Source organism: Nerophis ophidion, linkage group LG04 (assembly GCF_033978795.1).
Source record: "Nerophis ophidion isolate RoL-2023_Sa linkage group LG04, RoL_Noph_v1.0, whole genome shotgun sequence".
NCBI lineage: Eukaryota > Metazoa > Chordata > Actinopteri > Syngnathiformes > Syngnathidae > Nerophis > Nerophis ophidion.
This window is the reverse complement of record NC_084614.1, coordinates 70787277-70813604: the sequence shown is the minus strand read 5'-3', so window position 1 is coordinate 70813604 and position 26328 is coordinate 70787277. Positions and strand designations below refer to the sequence as shown.

General features: G+C 39.7%; 2 protein-coding genes across 3 annotated transcripts in view; one reads left to right on the top strand and one right to left on the bottom strand.

Moving 5' to 3' along the window:
- The window catches only part of LOC133551824 (uncharacterized), a 502474-nt gene that overhangs the window by 177856 nt on the left and 298290 nt on the right, over nucleotides 1–26328 (bottom strand). The gene's annotated exons all lie outside the window — the stretch shown is intronic.
- LOC133551819 (14-3-3 protein epsilon) lies at nucleotides 1614–24804 on the top strand. 2 transcript variants are annotated; one of them, XM_061898935.1, is made up of 7 exons: nucleotides 1614–1817; nucleotides 15586–15785; nucleotides 15943–16049; nucleotides 18326–18532; nucleotides 18608–18744; nucleotides 18851–18907; nucleotides 23845–24804. In XM_061898935.1, exons 1-6 carry the CDS (start codon nucleotides 1754–1756, stop codon nucleotides 18856–18858), a joined length of 723 nt encoding a protein of 240 aa, XP_061754919.1. In that variant the 5' UTR covers nucleotides 1614–1753; the 3' UTR covers nucleotides 18859–18907; nucleotides 23845–24804. The 2 variants fall into 2 exon arrangements, with proteins under 2 accessions (XP_061754919.1, XP_061754918.1); XM_061898934.1 differs by lacking the exon at nucleotides 18851–18907 and having other exon boundaries at nucleotides 1615–1817.

Genomic DNA, 26328 nt, shown 5'->3' with positions numbered 1-26328 from the left:
CGGAAGAAGATGGATGGATGGATTATCAGTAAAGTGCAGTGGAGAAACCCATGGTGTCGGTCGTCTTCCATAAACAACACACGACGCAGAGGAAAAGACCACCGGTTACACAAGTATGCTGCTGTAAAGCGCCCTTCTTATAAAACTCGCGGGCCGCACCAACATTAAATTTTCATATTAAGGTGCGGGCGCAAAATAAAGTCTCGCGGGCCGCTTGTTTGAGACCCCTGATGTAAACAAACTACGGTGAGTTCAAGGACCGCCAAAATTCGTAGGACACTACGGCGCTCGCCAAATACTCAAATCAATGAAGCGTGTTTAATATAAACAGTGTGCTTTATAACAATTAGGATGGTTTGTGTTTGTCCTCCTCCAGAAGCCATATTTAAACAAAAAATATGTTTTTTTCCCCCTCATCTTATTCCATTTTAATATATTTTTGAAAAAGCTCCAGGGAGCCGTGGGCTGCCGACCCCTTCTGTGCGAAGGGATAACGGGAGAGGGGCTCGACGATGGCAGAAAGTTTTTGATGACAATTGTATTCTGTATTATCAGTAAAGTGCAGTGGAGAAACCCATGGTGTCGGTCGTCTTCCATAAACAACACACGACGCAGAGGAAAAGACCACCGGTTACACAAGTATGCTGCTGTAAAGCGCCCTTCTTATAAAACACGCGGGCCGCACCAACATTAAATTTTCATATTAAGGTGCGGGCGCAAAATAAAGTCTCGCGGGCCGCTTGTTTGAGACCCCTGATGTAAACAAACTACGGTGAGTTCAAGGACCGCCAAAATTCGTAGGACACTACGGCGCTCGCCAAATACTCAAATCAATGAAGCGTGTTTAATATAAACAGTGTGCTTTATAACAATTAGGATGGTTTGTGTTTGTCCTCCTCCAGAAGCCATATTTAAACAAAAAATATGTTTTTTTCCCCCTCATCTTATTCCATTTTAATATATTTTTGAAAAAGCTCCAGGGAGCCGCGGGTTGCCGACCCCTTCTGTGCGAAGGGATAACGGGAGAGGGGCTCGACGATGGCTGAAAGTTTTTGATGACAATTGTATTCTGTATTATCAGTAAAGTGCAGTGGAGAAACCCATGGTGTCGGTCGTCTTCCATAAACAACACACGACGCAGAGGAAAAGACCACCGGTTACACAAGTATGCTGCTGTAAAGCGCCCTTCTTATAAAACTCGCGGGCCGCACCAACATTAAATTTTCATATTAAGGTGCGGGCGCAAAATAAAGTCTCGCGGGCCGCGTGTTTGAAACCACTGATGTAAACAAACTACGGTGAGTTCAAGGACCGCCAAAATTCGTAGGACACTACGGCGCTCGCCAAATACTCAAATCAATTAAGCGTGTTTAATATAAACAGTGTGCTTTATAACATTTAGGATGGTTTGTGTTTGTCCTCCTCCAGAATTCATATTTAAACAAAAAATATGTTTTTTTCCCCCTCATCTTATTCCATTTTAATATATTTTTGAAAAAGCTCCAGGGAGCCGCGGGTTGCCGAAGGGGCGGGGGGTCGCACTTGTTGCATTGCGTCAAGGAGGGTGGGGACGCGGCGTCAGGTTCCCGGATGCTGCGTCGACGCCATATTTATGCCAGCGCTGCCGTTGTGGCTTGTTGTAGTGCTGCTGCTGTAAGATCCACCACCAGTGTGGCCGACACAGTCCTCCCTTTCTCTCTCTCTCTCTCTCTCTCTCTCTCTCTCTCTTCTCCCCCACTGTTAGTCGAGCACCATGGCGGAACGAGAGGACGCAGTCTACCAAGCCAAGCTTGCCGAGCAAGCGGAAAGATACGACGGTAGGTTTGAGGCAGCCGGGTAACGTAACGTTGCGATGCGGCAAGGCCGGCTTCCACCTTCCCTCCCCCGGCTTCCCCGCGCAGGTAACACCGTTCGCATGGATCTTGTTGCTGCTCGGTGGAAACAAAATGGCGGAGGACTGTTTGCTGGGATAAAATATTAAATGTCCGAGTGAGTCATGGTTTGATCTTAAATAGAACGCAAATTATTATTTAAACGCCCAACTGTCTCGCTATGTTTGTAAAATATTTAGAGAATGATTAAAATGGTCGGCTAGCTAACTAGCTGGCTAACTAGCCTTTCATGCTCGTCATGCCGAACTTTGCCACACAAACACTGTTTACTGCACACTTCACACCTGTTTAAACAGCATTTCCTCCTCCAGATGTAGTAATTACTAATTTAATCAGATATAATTTAGCAAATTATAGTTTTTAGTAGGCGAAACAACGCCGTTGACGTGCCGCTCCTCATCAAGTGGTTTCTCGGGGTGGGGGAAGAAATCAGAAAATCGTCAAATTTCATAATATTTTCGCGTTGTATACTTGCTTTGTAATTAAAGTTTAAAAGAAAATGCGGATAAAGGTCTTAAAAGGTTGCTTGTGTTCAAAAAAATGTAGCAGCTCTGCATGCCTTCAGCTAGCTTAGTTAGCATTTGCCTGAGGGGTTTGAGTCTTTTATGCACACTTGCTGTTCATTTATTGTCTTACTTCCCTGCAGGGTTCAAATATATACAAGAGAACAGTATATTATTACCATATAATTGTGCTTGTTGTAATAAGCCCCAACGCTGCATTGTTAATAAATAGTCATGCTAACTTTGTTTTGTAATTCTAACCTGAAGAGTAGGTTCAAAGTGAAGTGAAGTGAATTATATTTATATAGCGCTTTTTCTCTAGTGACTCAAAGCGCTTTACATAGTGAAACCTAATATCTAAGTTACATTCAAACCAGTGTGGGTGGCACTGGGAGCAGGTGGGTATAGTGTCTTGCCCAAGGACACAACGGCAGTGACTAAGATGGCGGAAGCGGGAATCGAACCTGCAACCATCAAGCTGCTGGCACGGCCACTCTACCAACCGAGCTAAACCGCCCCAAAGCAATAAACCTTCTGTAACTAAGATTAGAAAGTATAGTTTTTATTTGTTTGAGTGTTGTATGAACAATACCAATGTGCACAATTTGCAGAATGCGCAACCGCATTTTGCAAATTTGTATAATGGACAATCTTTTTGCAAATTGCTTCCAGCTATATATTTGAATATTGTGTGGTTTACATTTTTCAAATCAATGGGCGCTAATACATGTTATTGGTGTTAAAATAATGTATTTAATACTTATGTAAATCTATTCATTTGTAGTCGGGACTATATAACTGAGTAGTGCCCTTAAATCAGTCCAACCCTAACCACTATACAGTGTAAATCCACGACTAAACTACTGACTAAACTACTACCACAACTTGGTTTACTATTTATAAAATATAATAATGTAGGGTTACTGGCTAAACCATCCACAAAATCTCGTCTTAAATCTCGTCTTGCGATATGCAAATTGCTTGCGCACAATGGAACTGATGTATAATTTGCAAAGTGCGCGAGATTGGTGAAATCCTTACAACAGTGTCGACTATCTACTAAGAATGGAGTGATATCAAAATCTCACGGTTTTGAGGCCACATTAGGATATTGTTCAGTTCGGTTTCAGTTTATTTGGAACTAGCATACGATACAATGTAATGCATCACACAATTCCAGTTGTTTCATTACAGCATGTCCGAAAAGGAGTAGGAAGAAGCAGCGCTGATTTAATCCTACCCTTTTCATACCATAGCAATTTTATCCAATTTCCTTGTTCTCCATAACAAAACTGTGAATAAATACATGATAAAATATTAAAAATGTTAGAGTAAGTCATGATTTAACCTTAAATAGAACGCAAACTCTTATTTAAACGCCCAACTCTCTCGCAATGTTTGTAGAATATTTAGTTATTAAAATTGTCAGCTAGCTAACTAGCTGGCTAACTAGCCTTTCATGCTCGTCACGCCGAACTTTGCCACACAAACACTGTTTAGTGCACACTTCACACCTGCTTAAACAGCATTTCCTCCCCCAAATGTAGTAATTACTAATTTAATCAGATATAATTTAGCAAATTATAGTTTTTAGTAGGCGAAACAACGCCGTTGACGTGCCGCTCATCAAGTGGTTTCTCGGGGTGGGGGAAGAAATCAGAAAATCGTCAAATTTCATAATATTTTCGCATTGTATACTTGCTTTGTAATTATTGTTTAAAAGCAAATGCGGATAAAGGTCTTGAAAGGTTGCTTGTGTTCAAAAAAATGTAGCAGCTCTGCATGCCTTCAGCTAGCTTAGTTAGCATTTGCCTGAGGGGTTTGAGTCTTTTATGCACACTTGCTGTTTATTTATTGTCTTACTTCCCTGCAGGGTTCAAATATATACAAAAGAACAGTATATTATTACCATATAATTGTGCTTGTTGTAATAAGCCCCAATGCTGCATTGTTAATAAATAGTCATGCTAACTTTGTTTTGCAATTCCAACATAAAGAATAGGTTCAAAGCAACAAACCCTCTACAACTAAGATTAGAAAGTATAGTTTTTATTTGTTTGAGTGTCGACTATCTATTAAGAATGGCGTGATCTCAAAATCTCACGGTATTGAGGTCATAGAGTGGTATAGCTCGGTTGGTAGAGTGGCCGTGCCAGCAACTTGGGGGTTGCAGGTTCGATTCCCACTTCCGCCATCCTAGTCACTGCCGTTGTGTCCTTGGGCAAGACACTTTACCCACCTGCTCCCAGTGCCACCCACACTGGTTTAAATGTAACTTAGATATTGGGTTTCACTATGTAAAGCGCTTTGAGTCACTAGAGAAAGGCGCTATATAAATATAATTTACTTCACTTAAATAGAACGCACACTCTTATTTAAACGCCCACTGTCTCGCAATTTTTGTAGAATATTTAGATAGTGATTAAAATTGTCGGCTAGCTAACTAGCTGGCTAACTAGCCTGTCTTGCTCGTCATGCCGAACTTTGCCACACAAACACTGTTTAGTGCACACCACCACACCCGTTTAAACAGCATTTTTGCCCCAAAACGTGGTGATTACTAATTTAATCAGATTTAATTTACCAAAATATAGTTTTTATTAGGCGAAACAACGCCGTGGACGTGCTGCTCTTCATCAGGTGGTTTCTCGGGGTGGGGGAAGAAATCAGAAAATCGTCAAATTTCATAATAATTTCGCATTGTATACTTGCTTTGTAATTATTGTTTAAAAGCAAATGCGGATAAAGGTCTTGAAAGGTTGCTTGTGTTCAAAAAAATGTAGACGCTCTGCATGCCTTCAGCTAGCTTAGTTAGCATTTGCCTGAGGGGTTTGAGTCTTTTATGCACACTTGCTGTTTATTTATTGTCTTACCTCCCTGCAGGGTTCAAATATATAAAAAAAAAAAGAACAGTACATTATTACCATATAATTGTGCTTGTTATAATAAGTCCCAAAGCTGCATTGTTAATAAATAGTCATGCTAACTTTGTTTTGCTATTCTAACCTAAATAGTAGGTTCAAAGCAATAAACCCTCTGCAACTAAGATTAGAAAGTATAGTTTTTATTTGTTTGAGTGTCGACTATCTATTAAGAATGGAGTGATATCAAAATCTCACGGTATTGAGGCCACAGTAGGATATTTTTCAGTTTATGTGGAACATGCATACGATACAATGTAATGCATCAAACAATTCCAGTTGTTTCATTACAGCACATCCAAAAAGGAGTAGGAAGAAGCAGCGCTGATTCAATCCTACCCTTTTCATACCATAGCAATTTTTTCCAATTTCCTTGTTCTGTGTAACAAAACAGTGAACAAATACATAACAAAATATTAAAAATGTTCAAGTCATGATTTAACCTTAAATAGAACGCAGACTCTTATTTAAGCACCCAAATGTCTTGCAATGTTTGTAGAATATATAGATAATGATTCAAATTGTCAGCTAGCTAACTAGCTGGCTAACTAGCCTTTCATCCTCGTCATGCCGAACTTTGCCACACAAACGCTGTTTAGTGCACACTTCCACACCCGTTTAAACAGCATGCTGAATTTACCCCAGGGATCAATAAAGTACTTTCTATTCTATTCTATTTGCTCCCCAAAACATACTAATTACTAATTTAATCAGATTTAATTGAGCAAAATATAGTTTTTACTAGACGAAACAACGCCATTGACGTGCCGCTCCTCATCAAGTGGTTTCTCAGGGTGGGGGATGAAATCAGAAAATCGTCAAATTTCTAAATATTTTCGCATTACGTACTTTCTTTACATTTAATTTTTAAAATCGAATGCGGATAAATGTCTAGAAAAGGTTGCTTGTGTTCAAAAAATGTAGCAGCTCTGCATGCCTTCAGCTAGTTTAGTTATTAGCATGCTAGTCATTTGCCTGAGGGGTTTGGGTCTTTTATGCACACTTCCTGTTCATTTATTGTCTTACTTCTCTGCGGGGTTCAAATATAAACCAAGAACAGTACATTATTACCATATACTAGTGCTTGTTATAATAAACCCCAATGCTGCATGGCTAAAAATGGTCAAATTTGGCCCTAGTGTGTGAATGTGAATGTTTGTCTATCTGTGTTGGCCCTGCGATGAGGTGGCGACTTGTCCAGGGTGTACCCCGCCTTCCGCTCGAATGCAGCTGAGCTAGGCTCCAGCGACCCCAAACGGGAGAAGCGGTAGAAAATGGATGGATAACTTTGCTTTGCAATTCTAACCTTAAGAGTAGGTTCAAAGCAATAAACTAGGACTAGAAAGTATGGTTTTTATTTGTTTCAGGGTCGACCATCTACTAGGAATGGAGCAATATCAAATCTCACGGTACGATATTGTCACGGTATTGAGGCCACGGTATGATATTATTGTTCAGTTGAGTTTCAGTTTGTTTGGAACATGCATACGATACAATGTAATGCATCACACAATTCCAGTTGTTTCATTACAGCATGTCAGAAAAAGAGTATGAAGAAGCAGAGCTTATTCATTCCTACCCCTTTTCATACTAGAGCAGTTTTATCCAATTTCCTTGTTCTCTAACAGACAGTGAACACATTAATAATAAATAAATAATATACTGGGGGCAGAGGGGGTCCCCACACATCTGCAGTCCTCTCCGAGGTTTGTCATTGTTCCATTGGGTTGAGTTTTTCCTTGCCCTGATGTGGGATCTGAGCCGAGGATGATGTTGTGGCTTGTGCAGCTCTTTGAGACACTCGTGATTTAGGGCTATATAAGTAAACATTTGATTGATTGATTGATGGTGAGCAAACAAATATTAAATACATAAATAACCTTTGTCTCAATAAAAAAAAAAATTGTTTAAAAATGGTGGAATGTTTCAAAAAACACTTTGTTAAAATGCCGTAGTGTGTAAAGTGAAGTGGCAGGAATGTTTAGGATAAACACACCTACTGTAATTTAAAGGCCTACTGAAATGAGATTTTCTTATTTAAACGGGGATAACAGGTCCATTCTATGTGTCATACTTGATCATTTCGCGATATTGACATATTTTTGCTGAAAGGATTTAGTAGACAACATCCACGATAAAGTTCGCAACTTTCGGTCCTAAGAGAAATGCCCTGCCTCAACCGGAAGTCGCAGACGATGACGTCACATGTTTGATGGCTCATCACACATTCACATTGTTCTTAATGGGAGCCTCCAACAAAAAGTGATATTCGGACCGAGAAAACGACAATTTTCCCCATTAATTTGAGCGAGGATGAAAGATTCGTGTTTGAGGATATTGATGGCGACGGACTAGAAAAAAAAAAAAGTTAAATAAAAAAAAAACGCGATTGTATTGGGACGGATTCCGATATTTTTAGACACATTTACTAGGTTAATTCTGGGAAATCCCTTATGTTTCTATTGTGTTGCTAGTGTTTTAGTGAGTTAAATAGTACCTGATAGTCGGAAGGGTGTCTCCACGGCTTTCTTGACGCGCAGTGTCTCAGGGGAGTCGACGGCACAAGCTCAGCTTTTCTCCGGTAAGAACGGACTTTTTAACCACAATTTTCTCACCGAAACCTGCTGGTTGACATTTGGTAGGGATCCATGTTGGCTTGACCGCGCTCTGATCCATAGGAAAGTTTCACCTCCAGGAATTTTAAACAAGGAATCACCGTGTGTTTGTGTGGCTAAAGGGTAAAGCTTCCCAACTCCATCTTTATATTGTGACTTCTCCAATATTAATTGAACAAATTGCAATAGGTTCAGCAACACAGGTGTCCAAAATACTGTATAATTATGCCGTTAAAGCAGACCACTTTTAGCAGTGTGTGTGTGTGCAGCGCTTATACTTCCTAAAAACCTGTGACGTCTTGCGTACACGTCATCATTACACGACGTTTCGAAGACGAAACTCCCTGGAAATTTAAAATAGTAATTTAGTAAACTAAAAACGCTGTATTGGCATGTGTTGCAATGTTAATATTTCATTATTGATATATAAACTATCAGACTGTGTGGTGGGTAGTAGTGGGTTTCAGTAGGCCTTTACACACAAACATTCTCAAATGTTTTAATCATATTAACTTGTGTAAAGTATTGTGCAGAAACATCCACTGTTTCAAGCGAATATTAAAAAAAACAAACTTAAAGTTCAGCATTTTTAAAGTGACCATGTAAATAAGTGTAAAACTATGTTCAAAGTTAACTTTCTTCCAAGCTGTGTCCTCTGCCGCGGACATTTTTTATATTAGTTTTCGAAAGAGCTATTTGTCTGAAAACTTAACCGACAATTTAAATTTAAATAATGTCAATACCTCCAAAAATTATGTTTAGCTTTGCTGGCTTCAAATACGTTTTCTGGGTAATTTTTTATCAAGCTTCTCAAACTTCCCATGGTGTGAAATATTTGCGCTCCAACGGGACGCTTTACCTCTGTGGCGGTGCTCTGTTGGCTTGTTAATTTTCTCCAGGGTTTGTCTGTTTGTTTGCAACATTGTTTTTTTTTTATGGACATTTCCAGAATATGTTATCAAATTCAATCCAAAACCAATTCCCCTTATCTAATAAGGACACACTTATACCGCATGCTTTCTCCTTTTCGCCCCTTTTCAGTGTTTCATGCCCCCACCTTGTTTCTTGCGCTGTGCAGTGGATTTTCAGGGATGCATCTTATTTTCAGACTAGCCAATGCAAAAGCACCAGAAAAAAACTACCCTCACACTGCATTATTGTGAGGCTTTTTATTCCGCGGTAACTACAATACTGTTAAACCCCTACTGTCTGCTAATGGTAAAAGCTCGTTACCGCGCTAAGAACATAAAGCAGCTTTTAACTTTTGGAGATGTTAATGTCTTTTATCGTGTTAGCTTTTAAGATAGTGAGTTAATCAAAATGCAGTTATCAATCACAGTTTAAAAAAAAAAAAATTGTTTAAAACAGTAATACTAAACGTGAGTTTTACCGCGGTTGTCATATATAGGGTTTGTTACATCCCTAGCTGCAAGATAATTTTCTTGAGGATTCAAATTCATCTGGTGCGTACGCTACCTGCTACAAATAGGCCTTTGTCTATTGAGCGGCGAGATGCAGCAAATCTACATGTCATAATGGTGTAATTTCACCACTAGATAAATGTTTATAGCAGCATGCTTATCGGTGTTGAGTTTCATTATTACACTGCATTGTTGGCTACGGACTACAAAGGTGGTTGCATGCAAAGCCGGCATATGCATAGATTTCTAGTGGTTAGATGGTCCGCTCTGAGATTGGTAGGTTGTGAGTTCAAACCCCGGCCGAGTCATACCAAAGACTATAAAATTGGACCCATTGCCTCCCTGCTTGGCACTCAGCGTCAAGAGTTGGAATTGGGGGTTAAATCACCAAAAATGATTTCCGTGCGCGGCCACTGCTGTTGCTCACTGCTCCTCACCTTTCAGGGAGTGATCAAGGGTGATGGGCCTAATGCAGAGAATAATTTCTCCACACCTAGTGTGTGTGACAATTATTGGTACTTTACGAGTGACTGAAAATGTGGCAAAAGGCCAAAACTATGTAATAAAACCTGTTTCCAGAATCAATAGTTTTTTTTTATTTAAAGTGCTAATACTAACTGCAGTTATCATTGATACTGTTTATTGTTACATCCATATGTCAAGCGCAGCGTGTTTTTCTTGTTTGTCTTGTCTTGGTAGTGGTCCGTGTCGCAAATCCAGTCTTAGACAAGTAATTGGGCGTGATTGGCAACGTCTTCGATGCCATTGTGGGAAGTTGTGAATAGTTTCTTTGAACTTCAACCCAACAATGATGGAACAGTTTGTACCTCCACACACCGGATACGGTACATTACCATGACCAGAAGCAACACATCCCATATTTTAAGTAGCTGATGTCTTATTCTCAGTTGAGTTTGGCTTTCTTGTCTCATTATCCTCACTGATCATGGAAGTTGTTGTTTTTTTCCAGCAACCCCTGTGAGAAAGCTTGTTAATATAGTTTTGTCTCTTCATGTTCTCGCCCACGGCCTAGTGTTGGCGTCGTCCGACCCAAATAACTTTTTGAATGTGTTATCGAAAGGCAGAAAAACACTAATGAGATGTGGTTTTCATCGCACTTAATCTCCACATTCTTCCCATCACGTTGCAGTGAATCACCTTGAAAACATGAAAGATAAAATCTGGGCCTGGCTCACTTCCCAGCATCATCCCGACTTTTAGACCTTTTCCGTAGATGGCCAGAATTCGGGCAGTGTACCAAGCCCTCCATTAATGAAATACTGACGTTGACAAAAATGTTGGACACCTTCGGCACTTTTCAAGATCAGTGATGCGTGTAGACTGTGCGTTCCACCAGTGATTAGTCATATAGCAACCCATGCTCATTTTTTTTCCTACCTCATTCACCAAAGAACTAAAAGAGATTATGATTTTTTTAATGTACATTTACAACACGTCTGTTTAAATATTAATACTTAGCACTCATTTCTTACACATTTTTAGGCGTTTCTTGTGTATTCCTTTTTATTTTTTCACTTTCATTTTAAGACGTTAATGTTAGGTATTCAAAGGTGATTTTAGAATGTTGTTTACATTGAGTGGTTTCCGTGGTTGTGTTCACATTTACTTTGCCTTTTGCTAGGTCTGGGCAGGACATCGAGTTTATTGATATATTCGAGTTTTTGTTGCAGACGATTTAAAAGATAATCTTTTTTCTCCTCTCACCCCGACATACTTTTTCTCCCCCATAAGCTTCCGTAGCCCTCGGTCGCCATCTTACTTTCTCAGCGTAGATTCAAAATACGGCTAATGCTAACGCTGGCAAGAGCAAGACGTTTGTTCCAAAGAAAAGGAAAGTGTTTGGTTTTTGTGGCAGCAGGCGTGGAACAAATGACTGCACGGTGCAAAGTTTAAATAAAACTATGTGCCGAATAACAAAAACTCCAGTTATAATGCATCTTAATCTGGTTCCGCTGCTCACACCAAGAAAATGTGTAAATAATAAAAGCTTAGCTTTGTCCACCTACTAAAACTATTATATAGTCTTATCAACATTTTACTTTATTTGCATGCAATGCATAATACTATATTTTTATTCAGAAGTATTTTATTCAAGACAGAAGTTTTAAGTTTTCACTTTATTCATCTCAATTTTGGAGATTGTTTTTGGAAGCAATGTGCAATGCTACATTTTTGTTAACAGAAGTGTTTTTTTTATTCAAGATTGAAGTATTGTTTCCCGGACAAAGCTTTTAATTTAGTTCTCTGAAAAGGATTTCATAAAAATTTGAAATGTATATATCTAGTCTAAAAAGGAACATTGTTCAAATTACAATTTGCTAAACTTAAGATGCAGTGTATATAGTGTGATTTCAAACAACTAGTTTTTAAGCAAATAAAAGAAACTTGTTTAGAATTTTCTCTGTCATTTGTATTGAATGTTTTTTTTTAAAGTAAGGGGGGAAAAAATCATTCATATTTTCGAAGATTTTATTTTATAGGCCATATCGCTCAGGCTCACTTTCTGCCTTGATAGATTACATAATTATATGGATTATAATTAGAGACGGGAATTGGTAAGATTTTTCCGTTTACGATTCCACTTCCAATTCTGTTTAAAAAATTCAACTACTTATCGGTTCACTATCTGGGAAAAAAATGACAAAGGTGAATTAGCATCAATCTTGTTTAATTGAATTTACATGACCTTACAAAGCCTACAGTGAGGTCTTAAGAGGCACATAGCATAGAGAAACTATTTTGAAAATACATTTAAAAAAAAATCTATGGAATTTAACAAAATAAAACTTGTGGAAATTACACAAGAATGTAACATTTTTAAAACTTAATTTAAACAAATCTTTTCATCTGTTGCCTGATGACGTCATCGTCACCCAGGAGAACCGTTTGGGCGTCAAATGGCAAAGAATTCCAAGGAATTGATACACTGGGAATCATTTTTTGATTTCCCTTACTAATTATAATCAGAGGAAGGTTACATTTTAAAGAAAATGTTTACATTGAATAGATTTTTCAACTGTTCCTTATTTACAATAGGTCATAAAAAATATCGATCTCGACCGATACAAAACACTTAAATATATACTGTTTTCAGACATATTGCCCAGCCCGAGTCAGGAAGTTGCCAAATGCTAAGGTATACAAGTTGACATATAGACTGCTATTTGTCTTACTGCTTCATTCTATCCACCATTGCCATACGTTGTAGGAACTGATTTTGTGATTAAATGTTGTTTAGGGTAAATCCTTCTGTACATTTGAATTGGAATAAGGCTGTGCTTTGTGTTTCATGCTACGGCAGGTACATTGTCACCTTTTGGTTAGCCAGAAAGAAAAAAATACAAATTGTCTCTTTCACACAAAGCCACGTTATTTTAATGTGCAGAATGATGCAATGTTTTTGTCTTTTACACACAGATCCATCAAATAATCGTATCGGAGCTGTAATGCTACCGGTGGTAGTTACAATATTTTGCCAGATTGCCAAAATTGTTTGCTTTAACGTGATCAGAAAGTATCCTCCAATCAGATTCAGTGCATAAAGTATTCACAGCTTTTGCTTAATATTTTGTTGATCAATTGCAGCCTCAATTTTTTTTGAAAACTATGCCACAAGCTGCGTACACCTATCTTTGGGCAGTTTCGCCCATTCTTCTTTGGTGCACTTCTCAAGCTCTGTCAGGTTGGATGGGAAATGTTGTTGCACGGCCATTTTTAAATATTTCCACAGATTGTCTATGGGATTCAAGTCTGGGCTCTGGCTGGACCATTGAAGGACCATTACTGGGGCCATTACAAAGTTGTCCTGAAGCCATTCCTTTGATGTCTTTGCTGTGTGCTTAGGGTCATTGTCTTGCTGAAACATAAACCGACGCCCCAGTCTTAGTTCAAGAGCGTTTTGGAGCAGGTTTTCATCAAGAATGTCTCTGTACATTGCAGCATTCATCTTTCCCTCTTTCCTGATGGGTCTCTCAGTTCCTGCTGCTGAAAACCATCCCCACAGCATGATTCTGCCACCACCATGCTTCATTGCAGGGGTGGTATTGGCCTGGAGATGAGCAGTTCCTAGTTTCCTCCAAACATGACGCCTGGCATTCTTGCCAAAGAATTCAATCTTTGTCTCATCTGACCATATAATTCTTTTTCCTCATGTCCTGAGTCATTCAGGTGCATTTTGGCAAACTCCAGGCGGGGCCTGTCGCGTTTTTTTGTTTTTGTTTTTGTTTGTTTGTTTTTTTAAACTAAGGAAAAGTTTCTGTCTGGCCACTCTACTATACAGGTCTGATTGGTGGATTGCTGTAGAGGTTATCCTTCTGGAAGGTTCTCCGATCTCCACAGAGGAATGTGGTAGCTCTGACCGTCACCATCGGGCTCTTTGTCACCTCCCTGACTATGACCTTTCTCCCCCCGATCGCTCAGTTTAGACAGCTGGCCAGCTCTAGAATGAGTCCCATCAATTGCAACATGTTTCCATTTATGGATGGATGGAAGTCACTGTGCTCATTGGGAGCTCCAAGACAGCAAATATCTTTCTGTATCCATCCTAGGGATGTAAATCTCTTTGTGATGGACAATTTGATTCTTATCTTGATACATTGTTTCCGATGTGATTTCAAAAATGATTTTATTATAAAACAGAATGATTCGATTTAAGAGCGATTCGATACGATTTGATTTAGTATATGAACAATTCAATAAGATTACAGTGTATGTTCGATTCTATGGATAGCATTTGTTGACAAGTTATTTTTTACACCACAAAAGAACATAAACAATCCTTCCGTGCGTAGAGTCCTCATTATAAAAGATTAATAGTTATGAACTTGTCACCAAGCACTCAGACTAGCTCTGCCCAGGCTAAGTCTATGAGCATGAACTATTAATCTACTCGGATGAGAGGTCAAATGTCATTTAAGACAATTCATCAGTTAAATGTCATGGGAATAAAAATAACCTAATAAATAAAACACCAAGACACACATTTATCATAAAAAAAGCACATTCTATAAAAGTGACATCCTTCCAGTATTTTCAATTTTGAAAAACACAACATATATCCCCAAAGTTGTTAAATTCAAAAGGCAAACTCGTCACATGTCAAATATATTTGTTTTCAACGAGTTCAGTCAGTGTTGTCACAGACGCCTACAGGTTCCAGCCAATGGATTGATTAAGGGGCCGGAATTCCGGAACATGAATGGGAAGTAACGTGTGTTGTGGAGTTTAAGGATTGTGGAAAGTTTCCGGAAAAGGGCGCACGATACGGAGATTGAGTTTGTTGTACGAGAATGTTTCATTTAGTGAAATAAAGTAAATAAAGACAAAATGGGAAGATGTCTGAGCCGCCATTACTTGGGATGTTACAATATCGACGGACGGCACAGCATGGAGACAGTTCCTAGTGTTGACGTTGCGTATCTTGTGGTTAACTATTTGGCGGGCATCTGTGAGTCCTGCGTTGTTTTTGAGAAACTGTCTGATTGCTCGTCTCGCGCGACACACGGACTACTCTGGGCTCCGAATATCTGGTTGCATTGGTTTATCGTTAACAACACTAACCCTTCCACAGATTTGCGCCTCAAGACATTCCTGTCTCCATGTGTGTGCCTTTCCAAATCATGTCCAATCAACTGAATTTACCATACGGGGGCTCCAATTAAACTGTAGGAACATTTCAAGGCTGATCAGCTGAAATAGGATGCACCTGATCTCATGTTTTAGCTTCAAAGAAAATGCTTTGAATACTTATGTACATGTGATTTCTTAGTTTTTTGTTTTTACTAAATTTCAGAAAGCTCTTAAACACTTTCACATTGTCATTATTGGGTATTGTGTGTAGAATTTTGAGGACAAAAATGTGTTTATTACATTTTAGAATAAGGCTGCAACATATGTGGAAAAAGTGAAGCACTGTCATTACTTTCCAGAGGCACTGAATCCGACTAGAGGATACCTTGTCATCACATTGAAGCAAACAATTCTGGCAAAATGTTAGAACTAGCATTACAGCTCTGATACGACTATTTGAATACTTTCTGAATGCGCTGTAATTAGCTGTACGATCCCGTGGGTGATGAGACAGTGACAATTGCTTTTAACACATCACGTTGGCAGAATATTGCTATAACTAAGAGTGACCTGGAAATAAGCTACAAGTAACTGATTAGGCTAATGAAATTGTGCCTTGTCTGACCCTCCCCTTATTCTTCCAGAAATGGTGGAGTCGATGAAGAAAGTGGCGAGTCTGGACTTGGAGCTGTCCGTGGAGGAGAGGAACCTTCTGTCGGTGGCGTACAAGAACGTGATCGGCGCGCGGCGAGCCTCCTGGAGGATAATTAGCAGCCTGGAACAGAAGGAAGAAAGCAAAGCGGGCGAAGAAAAGCTGACGATGTACAGAGATTACCGGAAGCTGGTCAGACCAGAGTTTTAAGATTCTCCTCCGTTGAGGTTCACTTTTGCACGGACAAAGTTACATTTTGTAAACCTTGCACAAAAGTCGCTGGATAATGCATCTATAAGTGGGCACCATAGCACTTTGTCACTGACTTTCTGTTTTTGTGTGTCTGCAGGTGGAGAACGAGCTGAAATCAATTTGCAGCGACATTCTGGATGTACTGGACAATCACCTCATCGCATCCTCAACCACAGGAGAGTCCAAGGTTTTCTACTACAAAATGTAAGTTTATTTTCCTGAATCAACTCTTGCGAGCAGAGACTGCTGGAATAAGCCAACTGTCGATCAAGTTGTACGCAAATGTGTAAAATGAACACTGTAGGGATGTAACGACATGAACATTTCATATCACAGTTATTGTGACCAAAATTATCATGGTTATCATTGCGGTACTGTGCTTATACATCACCTGAAATCTTAAGGTTTGGGGGGGAAAAAAGAAATACAAAAAATACTTTCTTGGCAGAACAAACATAAAATACTTCTGGCTTCTTAAGAGCCATATTATTTTTGAGTGTTTTAAGTTTTTTTTTTTTTTCTACCATTCTACATTGTAAAAGGTGAAGTATTTTTTTTTTTTTTGATGAAGGCGGAATGGGTGTTGTGTGCTTTACTTCTGGTTTTGTGACGTCACATGAGTTCTCTACCTGTGTGAAGTTGCCCCCCCCCTTATCATTACAAATATTAGAATGACATTGACATTAATTTTTGCTGGTTTGTGTTTCGGTTTTTAGGTTATTCTAAAATACGATTTCTGAGTATTGATGTCATCCAGACCCCCTACCATGTCAAAATGTGTGTCGTTTTCCCTGTACCTGTCTGTCTCATCTCTCGCTCTTTTTGTCTACTTCTAATTTTTACAGCACAAAAGTTTGGGACAAGTTTGGGGAGATTTTGACAAGTTGTGGGGGCTGTGTATGAATAAAAAGTCAACATTAGAAACTATAATAGACAAAAACCATTTTTATAGTATAAACGTTTGGGAGCTTTTGACAAGGAGGGTATGCTGCAAATTAATAACACGTTAACATTCAGGCATGTGAAATGTCCGCGAAAACACCGAACTCGAGTTTTTAAACATTAATTTTCGCATCAAAATATCACTTTATTTTTTGATAAAAAATATTGTAGCGTGTAAGGATAGGAATTGAAGGAATGTCAAAAGATGGAGCCAATTGTTTTAATGACCTTCAGACTTTGTTTTCTTATCAGCAAACGATCGGTATCAATACATCCATGGCTTCTTGGAAAAGTGTCCTCTCGAACCAAACTAATGTTTCTTGGGTGAAATATGTGAACCCGCTTTAATATATAAAATTGAATGCTTGCCTCATCAGCATGCACTCGCTGAATTGCAGCACGGCGGGGCGGCAGAAACCAGCTTGATTTTTAGCATAGTTGGTATCATGTAGTCAGCTTACTTGTCGCCTGCATTCACCCTATGAACCACAGTGTTGACGGCTTTCTACTTTGCTGCTAATCATAATTGGATGATAAAGAAATGGAACACTGTTGGTTCCAAACCAGATGTAGCTCTAGAGTATTTATTTGTAGCCAGGGAGAATGTATATTTTTGACATGATTGTAAACCGAGGTCACTACACTGGAAGTATAGTACCTCAGGGGACGTGGCATTAGGATAGAATTGCCAAATGGTAAATGTTTTCTGAGTTCTTTGCATGCATGTTGGAAAAGTTTACATTACATTTTCAATGGTAATATTGTTAATACATTTTAGGCTAAATTTGAAAACAAAAATTATGTGGTGCATTACATGGGATATGTAAGTTCAAAAAGACGAGAGGATGGTTGCTGAGAATAAATCCAAAGGTAAAATGTTGTGTAGAAATGCTCCCAGCTGCAGGAAATGTAGTCTTGATTTTCAAAATTTTCTATGGGATTATATGATGCGGATGGATGATTTCCTCCTTTTCTTTTCTCAGAGGATGCTCACATGCCTAAACATTAAACTATAATAGATACAAATATTTTACAGCATAGATGTAACACAAACATTTGGGACAAGTTGGGGGAGATTTTGACAAGCTTGGATGGGGTGCGGGTCTGGATGACGTCACTAGTCAGAAAATGTATTTTAGAATAATTTTAAAAACCTTTAATGGCATAAAGTAAAATGTTTACGACACACGAATGGCACTGTCATTTTGAAATGTGCGGTAAGGGGGCCAACATCACTGGTGAGTGCATTTCCTGTCACATTCCTCTAAGTATAGATCGATCACTGCAGAACGCAGCCTTTGGTACATTGTGCAAAACCTTGTATCTTTGTTTTCAGAGAGCGATGTGTATATCAGTTTGGATTGAAGTTTGTTGTCTCTTGATTGGGAAATATGTTAATGTATTTCAGTTTTACTGCGGTTTATCATTAATAGCGTTTGTTGCATCCTTTTTTTGCTCTGCGTGTTTAACGCAATGAGTACAAAGAGGTGCGGGCCATTTGTAAAACTGACCGAGCTGTAACATTGACGTCCATGTAGGAAGGGAGACTACCACAGGTACCTTGCGGAGTTCGCCACAGGCAACGACAGAAAGGAAGCAGCAGAGAACAGCCTTGTGGCGTACAAGGCAGCCAGCGACATCGCCGTGAACGATCTCCCGCCCACGCACCCCATCCGCCTTGGGCTGGCCCTCAACTTCTCAGTTTTCTACTATGAAATCCTCAACTCGCCGGACCGCGCCTGCAGGTAACGCACTCACTCCCCACCACCTAATTCCTTTTCTTTGTAGACGCCATGTTTGACTCCCATGTTGCGATGTAGGTTGGCAAAGGAAGCCTTCGACAGCGCCATCGCTGAGCTGGACACACTGAGCGAGGAGAGCTACAAGGACTCCACCCTCATCATGCAGCTGCTACGTGACAACTTGACACTTTGGACCTCAGATGTGCAAGGAGACGGTAACATGGTCTTCTTCTACTACTGTACTCTCCTGCAGTTCTGGACTTCTTCCTGTCTTTCTTCAAAGCTCTCTTCCCCTTCTAACCTTTCATCTTTTCCTTATAGATTCTTAAAAGGACACATCTCCTCATTCTTGCTCCCTCCTTAATAAAATTTTGTCTTGTAAGTCTGTCCTTTCCTCTTTGTACACAACCTGCAAGCCTTTCCTCACCTCCTTTGTGCCTTTCCTCACCTCCTTACTGCCTTCCCCCACCTCCTTGCCACCTTCACTAATCTGTGCTTTTCCCTGCCTTGTTGAATGTTTAAAGGTGCTCTTGGTGTCTTTTAAACATGTTTTTGTCACATGCTGCGCCAATCACTGTGACTCACACATCACAAGTGTTTTTGCTCAGACTAGATGGTAAACTAAGAAAGGGACGCTAGCGTAGGAGTGGCATGCATGCCGTTAACAAGCTTAATGCAATGCTTTCTATTGGAATTCTGCTGGACTCACACGTCTTAATTATAACTTTAACGTCATGTCACCTCACCATGGCAACCTTCCACCAGTAACACTGAAGTACAAAATGAAAAACTAAAAAGCAGCTCATGATCAGTATTGAACAATTTACCTCTTTATGGAAATATAAATAGTCATCATCAGACTTGTTTTTTTGTTTATTCAAGTTTAGGTCTGATATGCTGAAAATGTGGGGAGAAAAACACTTTTAAAACATTTTAGAATGTTATGGGGGGCTTTTGTGACTTAAAAGTGAAAGTAAAAAAAAAAATTTGCTAAAAGAAAATATAATGCACCAAAATCAAGGTTTTTAAGAATTACTGACCAACTAACCGCTGTAATTACCCCAATAATCCTACTTTTATAGCTCATTTGTTGATACCATTACATATTTTGTTTTTTGTTAATCAGATTTGATCAGCAGTGTTTATGGCAAAAGGAATACAATTAAAATTGGTTATGTCCAAAGTTCTTGAAAAGGTTTATTGTGGGGAAAGTTTAGAAAACAATATTGTCTTTGTTCCACTCTAAATGATTATGGGTGTAAAAGGTATAACTCAAGTGTACATTTTCAAGGGGGTGCATGATAAATCACATACTTAATTATTGTGCCGATAACGTAAAAATCTCGGATACGATATATAAAAAAAAAAAAAGGCTCCAATGAGGCTAGATTACTGTGCTGTAGGTTGGTTTAAGCTGGGGTCCCCAACCTTTTTTTGCACTAGGGGGACCGGTTAAATGTAGACATTATTTTCATAAACCTTCCTTACAAATGTGGCAGATAAATACAGAAAAAATAAGTGCATGACAAATACAACTTTTTTTCTTTCTTTTCCAAATACATTTTTTCAAATCAAAACTCTTAGTGGGAGCCCTGAGGTTGTTAGTTGGCGAAGAGATGATTCCTGGGAGGTTATATACTATTTGTACTATATACAATCAACTTGCCGGGGACTGCAGATTGAAATAATCCCTTGGCTACAATCTAGCATATTTACGTTTTATTCGCGACCCCAAAAGGGACAAGCGGTAAAAAATGGACAGATGTTCATGAATGTGCATTGTCCCATGTAAAAAAACAAAACAAAAAAACATAACAATTGGCAAAGTCCTATAAGGAGTGTGAATAAAACATAAATTGCTGTACAGTACTTTATATCAAACAAACATACCAAGAAGCTGATGGGTCAACTGTCTTTTTATTGACAAGCCAAAACAACGGCAAGGTGAACTGTCCTGTAATTGCTTTTCTGTCAACACCACACACACAGTAGTTCCTTTGGTGCACTCACAAATAATTATCAAAAATCTTAAATGTAACAACTAGAGGTGTAAACGGTACGTGTATTTGTATTGAACCGTTTCGGTACGGGGATTTTGGTTCGGTTTGGAGGTGTACCGAACGACACGGGGCATATTAAGCACCGCACATTTTGTAAACCATGCACACCGAGGTATATGTCCTCTTTGCGGAGCTGTCCAGGTGGAGTTTCTTAAATGCCTCGAATGTCTGGCATTTTAAGTTAGGGTTGCGTGTATTTACAATTTACGTTCAGGGTTAAGAAGGGGTTAAAAACAAACAAAAAAAGTGGTGCGTGCAGCAGCATTGGTGAGGGAGGGACAGAGACAGAGAGAGCGAGAGAGTTATGATAAACGCGCATGCGTCGCCAGGCTCTGCCTTTTACCCATAGATTTATCAGATTTAATTTTTTATTATCTATAGCTGGGGTGTCAAAGTGTGCCCAGGAGGCCATTTGCGGCCCGCAGCTAATGTTTTAAAAGCCCACGGAACATTCTAAAAATACTATTAAAATAAACATAAACAAAAGTGAAATAAAAAAGCTTAAAGGCTAAATGTAGTTTAGAAAAAGTTGCAACGTTGACTACTAAAACACAGCTGTTTTTTTCTTTCTTTCAAACTGTCATTGCTCAAAACATAATATTGAATCAAAATCAATGTTATTATGAATTATTGACCTATCCAAGTTTCCGATTACTTCACATCAAATATTCCACTAAGAAAAATATTTTTGGTGGAAGATTTAGCAAATTTGTTAAATAAATAATCATACATCCATCCATTTTCTACCGCTTATTCCCTTTTGGGGTCACGGGGGGTGCTGGCGCCTATCTCAGCTACAATCGGGCAGAAGGCGGGGTACACACTGGACAAGTCGCAACCTCATCGCAGGGCCAACACAGATAGACCGACAACATTCACACTCACATTCACACTATAGGGCCAATTTATTGTTGAATCAAAAAATTTATATTTTGTTGTTTTCTTACTGTACCGAAAATGAACCGAACCGTGACCTCTGAACCAGGGTACGTACCGAACCAACATTTTTGTGTACCGTTACACCTCTAGTAACAACCATTTTGCTACTCATTTGTGAGAAAAAAGAAAGGAGCAGACAGAAAGGGAGAAGTGGGGGAGGAGGGGCGGTGTGTGTTTTGTCAGAAGAGGTGCTGCTGAACAAAAGGTAGTCTTGGTCTGCGTTTTTAAATGAGTCCCCTTTGGCATTTTTTTTAGAAAAGTATTTTTTCACAATTAAAAACTTGCTGTGGTCCGAAGCCGACATCCCTAATCTCTTCAATAGGATCAAGCACAAAATGGCTGCCAGCGGGACACTGAATGAATTAAGCATTCGTACACAGAGGCATATTTGGTCAATTATCTAAAAGTTTGTAAACCAAAAAGTTTTCAAACGAAGGGGTTCGTAAATCGAGGTTCCATTGTAGATCTAAAAACAAACTTACTCGTTAGTCTAATGCAGGGGTCGGCAACCATTACCACTCAAAGAGCCATTTTGACCCGTTTCACAAATTAAAGAAGACAAAGGGAGCCGCAATCATTCTCGCGAATATCTGCTGGTGGTCACCCATATAACAGTAATAAGGGCGTGCCATGAAGCCATTGCCTTTGACACCTTCTACAACATGTACAGACAGCTTGCCAGTACAGTAACATGTTGTATGTGGCTTCCGCACATACACGTACACGACTGCAAGGCATACTGGGTGACACAGAATACTCTGAAGATTGTGATATAAACAATTTTAACACTCTTACGAATATGCACCACACTGTGAACCCACACCAAACAAGAATGACAAAAACATTTCTGGAGAACATCAGCACTGTAACACATTATAAACGCAACATAACAATTACCCATAATGCTATGCATCCATGATTCTTTCGGGCTATATTGTACACCCCCCCCCCCCCCCCCCCCCCCCCCCTTCTGTGCGTCGGTTGAGGTGGGCGGGGGTGTATAATATAATCAGGAAGAGTCATGGATGCAAAGGATTTTGGGTATTTGTTATGTTGCGTTTATGTTGTGTTACTGTGAGGATGTTCTCCCGAAATGTGTTTGTCATTCTTGTTTGGTGTGGTTTCACAGTGTGGTGCATATTAGTAACAGTTTGTTATTTATATCACAACCTTCAGTGTACTTTGTGTCACCCAGTATGCCTTGCAGTCGTGTACATGTATCTGCGGAAGCCACATACAACATGTTACTGGACTGGCAAGATGTCTGTACATAGACAGATAGATAGATAGATAGTACTTTATTGATTCCTTCAGGAAAGTTCCTTCAGGAAAATTAAAATTCCAGCAGAAGTGTACAGAGTTGAGATCAATTTAAATAAAAGTAAAAAGTAAATAATGGGGGTTTAAATGGAAACAAAATAGAGAAATATTACAATAAGAATAAAAAATAAAAAGCAACAATGGGAATAAAAATATAACAGTAAAATAAGAATATAACAAGACAAAGTAGGCAGTAGTGACCATGTTATGAAAACGTATTGCACTGTTATTGTTTTGCATCCCCTGTCATCCTAGTACCCCCCGCCCCAGAGAGGAGTTGTAGTCTAATGGCGTGTGGGACAAAGGAGTTTTTGAGTCTATTAGTCCTGCACTTGGGATGAAGCAGTCTCGCACTGAACAGTTGTTAACATGTTGTTAAAGGCAATGGCTACATGGCACGCCCTTATTACTGTTATATGGGTGACCACCAGCGGTTATTCGCGAGAATGGTTGCGGCTCCCATTGTCTTCTTTATTTTGTGAAACGCGTCAAAATGTAGAGAGCGCTAAAAGTAAAGCCATCACGGCACGCCCTCAATATTGTTGTCCAAGTGAAAGTCGAAGAATGTTGACCCAGTGTGATGTCCGGAAGAGGCTCCGAGAACCGGAAATCCCCCCGTAACAATTGGGGGGGTCGGCGATTGTGCAGCTGAGCCACATCAGAGTGGCCAAAGAGCCGCATGCGGCCCCGGAGCCGCGGGTTGCCGACCCCTGGTCTAGTGGAACAGGCGAACTTTAAGCTTGTTTCTGTGTGGCATGATAGCAAATGCGTTAGGATCGCTACTCAGGCACCACTGATTTATAATGCACAAATCAAGCACTTCTTTATAGTATGCTCACATCTGCGCTTTTGTAGTTAAATAAGCGGTAGCCATACTGAATGCACCCAAGTCAGACCCGGAAGTGTTTGTAGGTCATGTGGCTGCAACCCAGGAATTAGTATGTTGACAATGTTTTCATGAGACTAAGGGCTGTGACTGTCGTCTGTTCTTGCCAGGTGACGAACAGAACACAGACGCCCCCCCGCCGGAAGTGGAGGACGAGGCCAAGTGAGACCTGAACGCCTCGTCACAATCTCTTCCCTCCTCCCTCTCGTCTCCTCAAACTTCCCATTCTTCTTCTACTACTTTCTCTTCCATTTCTCCCCTTTCCTCGTATGCACACCATCTCACACCCTGCCATCTCATTTTCCAAGACCTTTTTTGCAATATTGTGCCCTTTTTAAAAAAATCTAAAAAAAAAAAAAAAAAAATCCCCAGTTTTCTTTTGACACTTTCTGCTTCATGTTGCCAAGTCCGCTCGCCTGTTTCTGTCACTCACACGCTGTGCTACATTAGTGTGTGTGTGTGTGTGTGTGTGTGTCTTTAAACGCTTCGTTATGTTATGTGGAGAAAAGGGAAGCGTGGAAGCTTTTTAGGAACAACTCAAGTGCCCTCTTTATATATCCAACAGGTCTTCTCGCTACTATTGTTTGATATTGTTTGGTTGTAAAACGACAAACTGCAGAATGTCGCCGCTCTCTGACCTCTGCTCTTTTCATCCGAACTCTTGTGCTAATTAATGGCTAAAGGCGGCAGATAGCTAGCTAGCGTGTTAATAAGGTTGTGTTTGTGTGAGTGTGTGTGTGAGTGTGTGATTTTTGATTGTAACATAATGCAGTTTTTGCATGGGCACAAACGGTGATAAAAAAAAAAACAAAAAAAAAAACTAAAAACTGTTTGGGAAATGGAGTATTCCTACTTAACCAACCCTTCCTCTCCACCCTACCCTTCCCGGTGTCATCATCTTCTCTTTCGCCTACTCGTCATCTCTTCCTCTTCCTCCCCCTGGTCGGTGTGTGTTACGTGAATCTGATTTGTACTACTGGATATTGTCATCGGAGCCACAAGTACCATCTGTATTCTTCTTACTGAAAACACAGCATGGAATTAACATTAAAAACTTCAAACTGAAACAATGTGCGCGTGGTCACTAGGGGGCGATATTGCTAAGCATTAGAGTGAGGACTCCCCACACCCAAGTGATTCAAGCATGGCCATTAACGGTGTAATTATATGTATGCTCACCGCTTTCCACAAGAAGTGACATTTTTTATGTTGCACTGTTCCTTTTTTTAATATTAAATATGAATACAACTCTTCAATGGCCAGCTTCGAATAATTTTTGAGTCTGCGTGTAAATCCCAATATTTAACCATGTTTGCGATGTCTAAGCCCTTTTTAGGCGTCTTTCACCTTATGCATAGCCAGTGTGACTCCTTCCCCAAAAATCTGAATGAAAATACAAGTGGCAAGGGTCCGGAGGTAGTTCATGGGGGTTACTGGTTTGAATCCCACTTTCCATAGCCGGTAAGTGCTGTTGTGTCCTGGCTGAAACACTAATCCCACTTTTCCTCCAGGGTCGTTCACACATGGATACTTACTGACCAAGACGACCCACACTTCATGAGGATGGGTTCAATATCTGAATACAGCCATCACATTTGATCCCTCCTGATATGTCTTTATTCTCCGGTGTGTGAGTTGCGTTAATATAGACGCGCCAAAAGGTACTACTTCTCTTCCATACATTACGGAAGTTTTGTCCTTAATGTAGGCATGTTATTTATTTCATTAACAGGAGTGTCAGTCATTTTTATCAAGGGCAACATCTATCACGGCTGCGCTCAATGGGCCACTTCTAACTGCGAAACCACATAAATGCATAATCGTCAAATAACATTACATAATTGTACCTTTCACTTGATTATCACATTGTATGCTAACAAACTGCTGGGAAAATTTATTGGCAAGCAGATATTAAAGTTAAGCTATTGTAGAATTAATTTCAAAAAAGGTTTCAGTAACAAAATTCTCCCAATTGAATTTTGCATCAAGAACTGCAATTGGATGCGGCAACAGAAATTTACAACAATTGAAACACATTCAGCTAAAATGTTGAAATGCCCTATTTATATGGCGTGTTGAATATTAAAAATTATAAAAAATACATCGGCTTCACGGTGGCAGAGGGGTTAGTGCGTCTGCCTCACAATACGAAGTTCCTGCAGTCCTGGGTTCAAATCAAGGCTCGGGATCTTTCTGTGTGGAGTTTGCATGTTCTCCCCATGAATGCGTGGGTTCCCTCCGGGTACTCCGGCTTCCTCCCACTTCCAAAGACATGCACCTGGGGATAGGTTGATTGGCAACACTAAATTGGCCCTAGTGTGTGAATTTGAGTGTGAATGTTGTCTGTCTATCTGTGTTGGCCCTGCGATGAGGTGGCGACTTGTCCAGGGTGTACCCCGCCTTCCGCCCGATTGTAGCTGAGATAGGCGCCAGCGACCCCGAAAGGGAATAAGCGGTAGAAAATGGATGGAAAAAATACATCTTGAAATAAATGTCATTTAAATAGGAATTAAATATACAATCGTTTTAACTTATTTCAGGATTTTAAACGATTTTATTATATCATGGTTTAATTAGTCATTCCACAATGTAAT